Raw genomic sequence first — 12122 nt, forward strand, 5'->3', positions numbered from 1 at the left:
ACAGTATTAACATTTTGTGTTTAGTGTAGCTATTAAAAAGATATTCCCTTTCTTGAAGAGTTCACTGCCTGACTGACAGTGATCAAGACAGGACCCCGAGGAGAACAACATCTGGAAAGAAAGGGATGCAAAAGGTGACTTAGCATACATTGTTCAGTTTAACAGAGATTTGCTGTTGGGGAAACTTCCCCTTTCTCCATCCCTGCTAATAATTATATCCCTTTAATCTAATTTGAAAGGACTTTAATACTTTTTCATTGGCATGTCAGTGACTTTTAAGAGCTTGTAGCACATTTGGAGCTAGTGAAGCTTTGCTAGTGTTCACCGAATGTGCTTGCATCTACGTAATTTGCTAGATTGGAAAGTGCTTTGTATTGTTCGGTCTTACAAAAACCACTTGATGAATCCATAACACACGTACAACCATAGCTGTGAGCTGAAAAAACATTCTAGATAACATGCATTTCCCAGGACCCTTGTGCTTCAGAACTCCTGAGTGGAGCTGGGTAATTGGATTTTTTTTATGTTACTGGCTATTCTGAAAACCTTGTTTCAGGTTGAACCCAAACAATGTGTTTCAAAACTTTTGCTGAATCAAAAATTCCAATTTTGGGCATTCTGACATGCAAAGGCGTAGTAGATTCATAAAATGGCCAGGGCATGAGGACTCCCATTATAACCTTTCGCCTACTGGTTGCAGTGTTTCCCCAATGCTGGGTCCGAACTAACAATGGGATGTAGGAAGGGTCAATGTGGTGCCCCACAGGTGCTCCCCACCTTTCCAATGGGCAGCAGCAGCATGAAGGAAAGCCTCTGAGAGACACATGTGAAACAGGAACAGGCTACTGACTCTATTTGGCTCAAGCCACTTCCTCTGTGCTGCTGCCTAGATCCTGCTCTGGGCAGCAGGCAGTGGTGTGGAAAGAGGTTTCTGGGTACTAGCCACACAGAAGAAATGGCAAGAGCCAGCAAGTGGACAGTCAGCAGCCTGGAAGCAATTGCAGTCCAGCTGTGTGGGGATAGGAGTGGACCAGGACTGCAGGGAGAGCAAGAACAAAGGAGAGCCAAGCAGGAGGTTTGGGGGCCAGAGGGCTGCAGGACTCAGTAGAAGGGACAGGACTAAGGGACAGAAGAGAGGGGGAGTAATAATGGTGGGTCCCCCAAAAAGACACAATGCAGGTGGTTGGTCACTTTAGTAAAAAGTTTGGGAACTAATGGATTCAGGGTACTCACCTGGGTTCTGTTCCTCTCTCTGCTTGTTGTGGAGAAGACATTTGAATTTGGTTGTCCCACATTGCAGGAGGATGCCCTAGCCAGAGGACTATGGGATATTCTGGTATTGGGCTTTCTCAATCTCTCCTGTTGAAACGGTTCTGCTTTTTATAAATAAAAAGTCACTGGTGCAGGGACTTAAAGTTTGATCTCCCAAAACCTAGGTGAGCATCTAACCCATCAGGCTATAGTCATTCTGTCTTTCCCTGGCTCAGTGACTATTCATTCTCATGCAACAAACAACTAATTTCAGCAGAGTAAGATCCCACTATTTTCATGAAATTAAAATAGGCAGTTGATGAAAAAACATATCGCAGATCTAGAAAAACCAGATGCCCTCTGAAAAAGACTGGACTAGAACTTGCTGCAGTGGGCACTAGTTAACTGCTCCTGCCTACTCTAGCTCCTTTGCTTTTTAAAAAATAGAAATATAAAAGCTTAGGCACCCAGTTTTCATCATAAGTGAGATGATGGCAAAGAGTACATGGGGGGAAGGATAGCTCAGTGGTTTGAGCATTGGCCTGCTAAACCCAGGGTTGTGAGTTCAAATCCTTGAGGGGGCCCACTTAGGGATCTGGGGCAAAATCAGTACTTAGTACTGCTAGTGAAAGCAGGGGGCTGGACACAATGACCTTTCAGGGTCCCTGCCAGCTCTATGAGATAGGTATATCTCCATTTATTTATTTATATTTATTTAAAGTGGCTTTCCTCTCCACACAAGAGGACATAGGAACTACATCCTGGTGCTTAATCAATATTTTACATTTGCCAAGCCTTGTACAAACAAGCCACAACTAGACATTGGGAGTGAAAGGTTCCCCAGCCATAAAACTGGACAAAGTGTTAATTTTTTTATAGCAAACTTGCTGTAGGACCTTGAGCAGAGCTAGGAATTCCTGCTTGTTTAATGGACAAAGTGTTAGAAATGAAACATCTTGATTGCTCATGTCATTGTATATACCCTATTTACACATAATAAAATGAGAAAAATAAAAGGTACTTTAATATTAAACCAATTTTTAAAATTCTTAGGATAGACATACTACTAGCTCAGATAAGTTGGGAAGATGAATAGCTGCTAGTAGTGCCTGTTGTGGTTGTGTGAGATAATGACAAAAGTTAATTTGATTTTCTTACACAAGAGGCTTTAAAAAGTGCAATGCTCTGACATTCAGTTGCCTGACTCAGGAGCAGGCCTCAGTTGTACATAAATACTAGGGATATTGATTGCATCCAAAAGAAAGTTACCTTAAAACTGGGAATAGCCTCAGACTAGTTACATGTTTAGGTTTAACAGGACAGTCCCCACTCTTTGAGACAGCTTAGGCCAAGGATTCCTATCATTTTTTCAGAAGTTTCCCCTTGCTCTTGTGCAATACTCCATTTTATATAGGATTGATCTTTGGTGACCTAAGAGCAGGAAGATGGGAATTGCCCCAGGTACTTAGTGGTTGGCTTAATACCCTGAAGGATGAGTGCTTGTATCCCGATCTCATCTAACAATGGAAGCAGATGGGTGACTGCTTTTGATCACAGGTGAGGCCCAGGCATTCGCTGGTTATATTCAATGCTCTGCTCTCACCCATTGGTGAGTTACAAATCTGGTTACCTTTTTAAAAAGTTTGAGATATCTAAAAGTTACACAAGCTAAGTCAGTAGGATCTTCCTTTAATAGGTACTGAAAAAGGGCAGGATGCATTTCCTTCTATAGCTGAAATCTCCATATTCAACATTTTATCAGATTTAAAAACAATATTTTTGTAAGTTTCCTGTGTTGCTGCAGATACTTTCCAGGGAAAGCTATAATATTCTTTGCTTCTTAACGTACATAGTTCTTGGGAAACAACTGGAAGAGCTTGCCTTCTTGAGTAGATTCATATCCATATTTCTCAAGGTTATGGGGGTCAAAAGTTCCTCCTTTAATATCTTTCTCAATCTGTGGGGCAACAACATCCATGAAAAGCTGTTTGGCTGTCAGTGGTGGTTCTGTCCCTTTAGGAGTCTTATAGGAAACATACGGCTTGAGCTTAAACCCTGTCAAATTGGGAACCACAAATTCAGGGACCATTTCCTTAATTTTTATAAATTTCCCACCTAAGGTGAGATAACCCAATTTCCTGGCTCCTCTGCCTTTGTTATGGCTTCTGGGTCCACGTTTGCTGGTAAATTCAGCCATTCTGTCTGCACCTCGGACCAGGCCTCGAGCAAGGTTGGTAAGCAATCCCATGCTGCATATCTGTAAGAGGGAAAAAGAAGTCACGTAAGAAAAGAGTATGAACAATTGTTCTTTGCATGGCAGTTTAGGTAGGACTCTGAGCTACGCTTCGCTGAGTTACAGAGGAGCCCATGAGCTCACAGCACATGCTTCATGTTCCCAGCAGCTCTGAGAACGGGAGCGCCCACTGCAAACAGCACGCTCCGCGCTCAGCACCAGCCGCCTCAGAGCGGGCCCCCAGGCGGCAGCGCAGACCCGAGCACGGCCCGGGGGCACGGTCTTCCGGGCAGACGGTTGCGGCAGGCTCTGCGGGAGCCCTGGGGCCGTTTCTCTCACAGCAGAGGCGCCTCAGGAGCCTGCTCCAGGCGCCGCTGGGGACAAGCCCGCCGTGCCCGGCAGCCACACCCAGCCTGGGCGCGCCCGAACCGCGGGCGGGCGGGGCCGCTGCGGGACGAGGGGGTGGCCTGACCCGACCCTAACGGGGCCCTTAGACGAGAGACCCTCACACGTCCCGGGGCCGCCTTCTGTCCGCAGCACCTCGCCGCTCACTCGCCAACGTACAGCCGCGGCGCCGCTACCAACCAACCCGCGGCCGCTGTAACTGCACGTGGCAATGCTCTGGCCAATCAGCGCGGAGAGTCTGGCAGGCGCTAGGACTGAGGGAGGGAGGAAAGAAACGTCATTGCGTAGCGCGTGCGTACACGGGTCTTTTCCTGGCGGAAGACGAGGGGAGCGCGGTTCCGTGTCTTGCATGACCTCTGACCCCTGACCTCGTTTGCAGGGTTCCCCCCGTTCCCCGCCTCCTGTCGAGAAGAGACACTTTAGAGGCGCCTGGAGCCCCTCGGTGAGTCCCCTCTTCCCCTGGCGGCTCCAGGCTCCGGCCTTCTCCCCAGACCAGCTCCCCTGTGAGCGGCGTCTGGCTGGGGGCCTGCCCGAGCCCCCCCCTTCGGCTCAGCTCCGAGTATCTCCGTCCTAGCGGCGCTGAGGCCTTGCCCCTATTCGCCTCGCCTCGCCTCTGCTGAGGTTCCCCGTACCCCCGAAGTCACCGTGGAGCCTGGATACTGCGGCCGTGGGTGGGCGCCTCAATGCAGCGGGACTGACATTGTTTGGACCCTCTCCCAGTACCTGGCTGCCCTGGAGTTTCATTACAGTCTTGTGCCAGTTCTGGCCATGGCTGGGGGAGTGAATGACAGCGACACGGATACGTGATGGAGCCCCCTGTTTACTCACTTTGCTTCTGAAAAGAGTCAGATTTCATGCTGCGTCTCTCATCTTGGATGCAGGATTATTATAGTGAACTCTGGCTATCATAGGAGCAGCACTACACTAACCTGCTCAAATGTTTGGTCGGGGTAGAGTGAGAATTATTATTGCTGTTTGCAGTGTGGTTTTCGTTGTGTTGGTCCTAGGACATTAGAGAGACCAGGTAGGTGGGGTAATATATTTTATTGGACCAACTTCTGTTGGTGAGAGAGACAAACTTTTGAGCTTGCACAGATATCTTTGTCAGGTCTGGGAAAGGTACTTGGTGTGTTTGAGTACCTTTCTCCAACCCAAAGAAGATCTCTGTGTAAGCTTAAAAGCTTATCTTGCTCACCAACAGAAGTGGGTCCAATAAAAAATATTACCGCATCCAGATTGTGTCTCTAATTATTATTATTGTTTATTTATATTGCAGTAGCTGTTAAAGACCACAGTCAGGATTGAGCATTGTGCTCAGTGCTGTACAAACATAAAGGAGATGGAGTCTTCACCTTAGAGAGGTCTCAGTCTAAAGTACAGAGATTTACCTGCTTGCTTAATTTAATTTGATTTACCTGTTTACACATAGTGAATATTCCCATTGATTGTGCCTCAGTAGTCCTTCAGAGTGACTACTCATAATGCAAAAAATTAAGTCTTCGGACGATCAGGGCCTAAATAGATAGGAAAAAAACATAAACAAAATGTCAAACTATATTGTGAATCAATTTCCCTCCCCCTCAGCTTTTCAAAATTGTCATGAAAATGTATCAGCCCAGGCACAAAATCTGCTTGCCTACCCTTTATGATGTTAACAATGAAAGGAAAAGGATTTTTTTAAAATAAAACTGACTAGCCTTTTAAGTGAATAAACAATAAAAAAAGCCAAAATGCTGCATTACAAAATGTCCTTCATTTTGACAGCTATAGTTTACTGCAGTGGTTTTCAACCTTTTTTCATTTGTGGACCTCTAACAAATTTTACATGGTGATGCGGACCCCTTTGGAAATCTTAGACCTGGTCTCTGGACCCCGGAGGTCTGCAAACCACAGGTTGAAAATCACTGGTTTAATGCACTACTTAGGATACTTCATAATGTACTAGTAAATGTAACATTGTATATTCTGTCAAAATCAAATAAAATTATAATCATATACAATATCCCAAAGGTGGCAAGAATGCACTACTTTTTTGTACAGGATGAAAAGTGTAGATTAATGGAATTCACATTTAAAGTAATGCAAAATCCTATACATCCATTATACTAAGGGGATGGTTCCTCATATTTAAATAATAAGACATGCATGATAGGGTGAATATTGTGGGTTTTTTTTCCTTCAGTTTTTTAAAAATTGAGTTTCATTAGATCTGTGTATTTAATATTTTTATCTACTTAAATTTGTACAGTGGCAGAAAACGTTTTTTTCATAATTTGAGCAGAAAAACTAAGATTCATAAGACTCAGAATACAATATTATATGTTATACTTTTAAATATTTAACTTTTTCATTGTGGAATATGGAATTATTTGCTAGAGATGCTGAAATAATTTAAAAATGTCCCTCAAGATATTTAATTAAACCTTTTTCTGTAAATAATGACTAAAAGGCACAGTGTCAGTTTGAAATCTAGTCTATTTAAAAGAGAGATAAGAAATTTAGTTTAAGGCACTTGTTGCTGCCTTCGAGTCCCCATCCTAATTTCTGTGGTTTTATTTTTGTTTTGTTTAGTTTTTAATAAATTTGTCTTCCCTGGTGCTGTGTGAAAGACTGACCACAGAGAAAATTGACAAACTCTGCGGCTCATTGGATTAGCCACTGTTCTCTTCCCAAAAGACTGAGTTGAAGCTATTTTGCTGGGGTACAAAATAGAGCTGCTGTTTTTTAAGGCTTTGGGAAGAATGTTGGGCTATGTCTACAATTTTGTCATTCGTGGGTGTGAAAAAAACACACCTCTGACTGACATAAGTTTCACCGACAAAAGTGCTGGTCTGGACAGCGCTATGGTGGCAGGAGATGGTCTCATGCTGACATAGCTACCCCCGCTCATTGGGGATGGTTTAATTATGCTGACGGGAGAGCTCTCTCCTGCCGGCATAGAGTGGCTACACAGGAGACCTTACAGCGATGCAGGTGCAGCAGTACAGCTGTGCTGCTGTAAGGTCTGTGGTGTAGACTTAGGGCTTGGCTACACTTACAATTTGCAGCGCTGGGAGTTACAGCGCTGGTCATGCAGCTGTGTAGGGCCAGCGCTGGAGTGTGGCCACACTGACAGCTACCAGCGCTGCAGTGTGGCCACACTTGCAGCACTTTCCAGTGCTGTATTGAGAGGTGCATTGTGGGCAGCTATCCCACAGAGCACCTCGTCCCATTTTGGTGCTGAGTATTGTGGGAAGGGGAAGGAAGTGTGCGGGTCATTCCGCTTCCTGTTTGCCAGCGCCCCGTGGTGCATCGCTTCACATCCCAGCATTCACTCTTTCCGGCAGCGTTTGGCGCCATTGTGAGTGTCTTTCTGTTACTCTCTGTGTGAATCGCGATTTCTGTGGCAAATGGAGCCCGATCTGCTGAGGACTCTGCTGATGAGTGTCACCAGCACAACACGTTTGGCAGTCGAGCTATTCCTTCAGCTCCAAAGTGACAGTGAGGAGTCCGACGATGATATCAATATGGATTTGCCTGCCGCGTGTGACACTACAGTGCTTGTGGCATTCACGGAAATGCTCAGCACCGTTGAACGCCGCTTTTGGGCTCGGGAAACAAGCACTGAGTGGTGGGATCACATCGTCATGGAAGTCTGGGATGACGAGCAGTGGCTGCAGAACTTTCGTATGAGAAAAGCCACTTTCATGGGACTGTGTGCTGAGCTCGCCCCCACTCTGCGGCGCAAGGACACAAGATTGAGAGCTGCCCTGACGGTGGAAAAGCGGGTGGCTAAGCTGGCAACTCCAGACAGCTACCGGTCGGTCGGGAACCAGTTTGGTGTGGGAAAGTCGACCGTGGGAATCGTTTTGATGCAAGTTTGCAAGGCAATTAATCGCATCCTGCTAAGAAAGACCGTGACTCTGGGGAGCGTGCAGGACATTGTGGATGGCTTTGCACAAATGGGTTTCCCTAACTGTGGAGGCGATAGATGGGACGCATATTCCTATTCTGCCCCACCTGGCATCAGAGTACGTTAATCGTAAGGGGTATTTCTCTATGGTTCTCCAGGCGCTTGTGGATCACCGCGGGCGTTTCATTGACATTTACACAGGCTGGCCTGGAAAGGTGCATGATGCATGCATCTTTCGGAACAGTGGCCTGTTCAGGAAGATGCAGGCAGGGACTTTTTTCCCAGACAGGAAGATCACAGTAGGGGATGTCGAAATGCCCACTGTGATCCTTGGAGACCCCGCGTACCCGTTACTGCCTTGGCTCATGAAACCCTATACAGGGAAGCTTGACAGGAGCAAGGACCGGTTCAACTACAGGCTGAGCCGGTGCAGAATGACTGTGGAGTGTGCTTTTGGGCGTTTAAAAGCTCGCTGGAGATGTTTGTATGGGAAGCTAGACTTGGGGAAAGCAGCATCCCGCGGTTATAAGCGCTTGCTGTACCCTCCATAATATTTGTGAAGGGAAGGGTGAAACATTCAGTGAGGCATGGACCACCGAGGTTCAAGTCCTGGAGGCTGAATATGCACAGCCAGAGAGCAGGGCTAATAGAGAGGCCCAGCACAGGGCTACAAGGATTAGGGATGCCTTGAGGGAAGAATTTGAGGCTGAAAGCCAACAGTAATGTTTGCTGCCTTGCATGGGACTGAATTGCACTGCTTACACTGTTATTCTATTATCCATAATAATAATATGATTTGCAGTGCCTCTTTCTTTACTGGGCTAAGGTATCTTTCACTATCTGCTATAATAAAGACTGTTTTCAAAGCCAAGAATTGTTTTATTGAAAAGAAAAAAACTTCCTTGACAGACAGACAGACACACAACATTTCATGAACACAAGAGGGCAGGGGTGTGGGTTGGTGAACTGTACAGTCACAAGTTTGCATATGCCCTGTCTGGATTGCTGTTTAATGAATCCTGCACTTCAGGGTTCATATACTGCATGGTGATGGGGGTTGAATGCAGAGGGTAAGGGTGGTGGTAGGTATCAGGGCTGGTTGGGGAACGTACAGGTGTTGGAGGCAGCTGGTGGTGGTAAGAACCTGGATGCTGGGGAAAGGTGGTTTGAGCTGACATTGGGGCACAAGGCACAAAGGACGGGGTGGGTGGGGGAGTAGCACGGTAGTGCTCTGCTTGCATGGCAACGAGTGACTCTATAGACTCCGCTTGGCGCTCCAGGATGCTTAGCAGCCGCTCCGTGCTTTTCCTCTTGGCCACTGCATTTCTCTTGCGGGTCCTGCTTTCTTTCTCTCGCCACTCCTTCAATTCTTTACTCTCTCGAGCAGACTGATTAAGAACAGTTTTCAGCATGTCCTCTTTGCTCTTTCGGGGATTTTTTCTCAAATTTTGAAGCCTCTGTGATGTTGAACATCTGGGCAGTCCAGTAGTCAAGGTCACTGTAGAAACAGAAATGACAACATTTAACACGGGCAGCATTGTATCCACTATCTCCAGACATGAATTGTTACACTGAGGGAGTTCTCACTTGCATTCTTTTCCCCACACGCATAACACAACAGAAGCCACGAAATGGTGAGTGAGGAGTGCTTACTTATATAGGGAGAAGTGGGGCTTGAGTGATAGAGGGGAGCTGGTTGCTTTGGGTAATCTGGAGTGCTAGAGGGGTTGAGTGAAGATGCAGATGCAGGGGTGATCTTATCTCCCTATCTCTTCACTAAAGAGTCTCCCAACATTTTTCACAGGACTTAATCCTGGAAGATGTTTCCCTACTGCGAGTCACTAGGGAACAGCGGGGGGCTCTTTTAGAGCAATGTGGATTCCGCCTGGGACCCTATGCGGCGTGCCTGTGTTCAGAAATGGTCCCCCCACCACTGGCAGAAGAGTGGCGCGGATGCGTCACCGTCACTGGGACAAGGGACACAGTGGCTCTGCCTATAAACCTGCGCAGGCATATTGCCCACGCTCTGGATGAAGCTTTTGCTGAGATAACTGAAGCAGATTACCGCGACGTGATAGACCACATCAACGGGCTATTCCACATCTAGAGGCTGGCATGCATGCATCCATAACCCCCCTTCCTCTCCAGAAACATTTCACCCAGAAAATAAAAGCCGCTTACCGGTAACCCGCTCCTCTGCTTGTCCTTCTGCAACTGCTGGCTGCTGCGATTGGGTACTTTCCTCCTGGCTTGAGAAGAGCTCCTGGCTGCATGCCTCCAGGGAATCTGCGGTTTCTTCCCCCATCCCAGGAGCTTCACTCGCGGTTTCCTCTCCCCCCCCGCCGCCTCCTCCGCCTCCTCCTCCTGTCCCCCAGCCTGCTCAGAAGTGTCCATCGTTATCCTGGGATTGGCAGTGGGGTCACCCCCAAGTATCTCATCCATCTCCCTGTAAAAACGGCAGGTCGTGGGAGCAGCTCCGGATCGTCGATTCCCCTCTCGGGCTTTGTAATAGGCACTCCGCAGCTCTTTAACTTTCACCCTGCATTGTAGTGCGTCCCGATCATGGCCCCGATCCAGCATGGCCCTTGATATCTGCTCAAAGATATCGTAATTCCTACGGCCGGAGCGCAGCTGTGCCTGAACAGATGCCTCACCCCAAACACTGATGAGGTCCTGCACTTCACCAGTGCTCCATGCTGGGGCCTGCTTTGCGCGTGGAGGCATGGTTACCTGTAACCTGTAACTGATTAACTGATTGCACTCCACACCTGGCTGCAGCAAACAGGAAGGAGATTTTTAAATTTCCCGGGGCATTTAAAGGGCGGGTCACCTGAGGCAAGAGCAGTAGAGTGCAAACTGATGTGCAGAGTGGCTGAACAGGAATTCTGGGATAACTCCTTATTCCCTGGAGGACAGGTAAAGCGCTGGTGAGTGTCCACACCTGCTGAGCAGCGCTGGATCACCAGCGCTGCACTCCTTATACCCCTGCCGGGATGGGTTTTCAGCCAGCGCTGCAACCAGGGAGTTGCAGCGCTGGTTGTGCCCTGCAAGTGTGGACGGGGTGTTGTTGCAGCACTGGAAAGCCTCCACCAGCGCTGCAACTTGTAAGTGTAGCCAAGCCCATAGTCTTAGTTTCATTTAATTACTAATTGGGTAATTATGAACTGTACTAAAAAAGCAATCATCCTGCAATGGGATAAGACAGGCTAATGTTCATTGCAGAAGCAGTATTTTTGTACTATGTAGTACTTTGAGGTTTTTTTGGGAAAAATACTATAAATTGTTTGTGTAAAGGCATTATGTAGGATATGGTGACACTGTGTATTAGAACTTCCTAGGTAGACCTGGCTTCTGATCTGCAGTTCAGGTCTATGCTTTGAATTGTGTTAAATATTGTCAGGTCTGGGTTTGCTAATGGTTCTACAAGTGGTAACGATATGGCTATGAAAGTATAAGGGAAAAGAAGCCTGTAACAGCTGATGGTCTTTGCCTGAAACTGCATCATGTTAACAGTGGGGACCTTGCTGGAAATTGTGTTTGTTTTGCTGATTCAATGGTACAATTAGCTTGTTATGCCCACCTGTATATAAGGAAAGTGGATATAGCCCTCAAGGATTGAGAGAGCACACACTGCACTATAGGGTTTGGAGCAAAAAATGAAACCTAAGCATAGCCTTATGCTCTGGTGAGGTAAGCATAGGGATAGTCAAGCTTGAAGAGAAGGCTCGGACTGGGGTTTCAGTTGGAAGTAGTGGGTAAATACATTAAGACCTCAGGAGGGATGACTTTTAATTTTGTAGCCTTGTATACGTTACAAAGCCTTGACTTCTCTAGGGAAAAAGGTGTATTTTTCAATCTGTATTAAGCTAACCAATATTAAAATCTTAAGGTTGACAAGGCAGTTGCAGTTTGAACCTGAGTTAGTTGTTTGAGGTGAACGCTGTAGGGTTTACCTTGAGCAGCTAACACAGATTAAAATTACAACTGCTTTATCCATAACTAGGATTTTAACATGGGTTAGCATAACACCAGTAAAACACATCTTTTTTCTCAGTGAAGATACAGGCCAGATGTTTAAAAAACAATCTCATTGTTGCTAATAGCAATTCAGTTGCACTGACATTAGAAACAGTGGGAGCCCTTGCATGGAAGACTCTTTTTGGCTCCAGCAGACATTTTCAATATTATGTTTGAGACTTTCTTTGAGCATGTTTAATTAATTTGGTGGGATGGGGGTGCTGGCTTGTTTTCTGTTTGTGCTGTATATGAGACCCTTGATTGAAACCCATAAACACAGCTTGGTTACCATGTAGAGAGCTTCATTAATTATCATTGTTGTAC

General features: G+C 46.4%; 2 protein-coding genes across 15 annotated transcripts in view; one reads left to right on the forward strand and one right to left on the reverse strand.

Annotated features, from left to right (window-relative positions):
* Nucleotides 1-1985: 1985 nt before the first annotated feature.
* On the reverse strand, nucleotides 1986-4178 carry MRPL41 (mitochondrial ribosomal protein L41). Of its 7 annotated transcripts, none has more exons than XM_039506231.1 (2): nucleotides 4074-4178; nucleotides 1986-3508 (listed from the first exon to the last, which is right to left on the reverse strand). In XM_039506231.1, exon 2 carries the CDS (start codon nucleotides 3497-3499, stop codon nucleotides 3092-3094), a length of 408 nt encoding a protein of 135 aa, XP_039362165.1. In that variant the 5' UTR covers nucleotides 3500-3508; nucleotides 4074-4178; the 3' UTR covers nucleotides 1986-3091. The 7 variants fall into 7 exon arrangements, with proteins under 7 accessions (XP_039362165.1, XP_039362160.1, XP_039362163.1 ...); XM_039506226.1 differs by having other exon boundaries at nucleotides 3994-4128; XM_039506229.1 differs by having other exon boundaries at nucleotides 4025-4095.
* PNPLA7 (patatin like phospholipase domain containing 7) overlaps nucleotides 4174-12122 on the forward strand; it is a 363329-nt gene continuing 355380 nt past the window's right edge. For 3 of the 8 annotated variants that reach the window (XM_039506224.1, XM_039506218.1, XM_039506223.1), the window contains exon 1: nucleotides 4174-4331. Coding sequence is in view for 2 of the 8 variants with exons in the window: in XM_039506222.1 (XP_039362156.1) it covers nucleotides 4827-4839 (13 nt within the window). In the remaining 6 variants the exon portion in view is untranslated. Of the gene's footprint in view, nucleotides 4332-4374; nucleotides 4561-4606; nucleotides 4840-4894; nucleotides 4914-11405; nucleotides 11472-12122 lie in introns of those variants that run through there. The other 5 variants (XM_039506220.1, XM_039506222.1, XM_039506217.1 and 2 more) reach the window with 5 other exon arrangements.

The sequence above is a fragment of the Mauremys reevesii genome, linkage group 19 (assembly GCF_016161935.1).
Source record: "Mauremys reevesii isolate NIE-2019 linkage group 19, ASM1616193v1, whole genome shotgun sequence".
NCBI classification, from domain to species: Eukaryota; Metazoa; Chordata; order Testudines; family Geoemydidae; genus Mauremys; species Mauremys reevesii.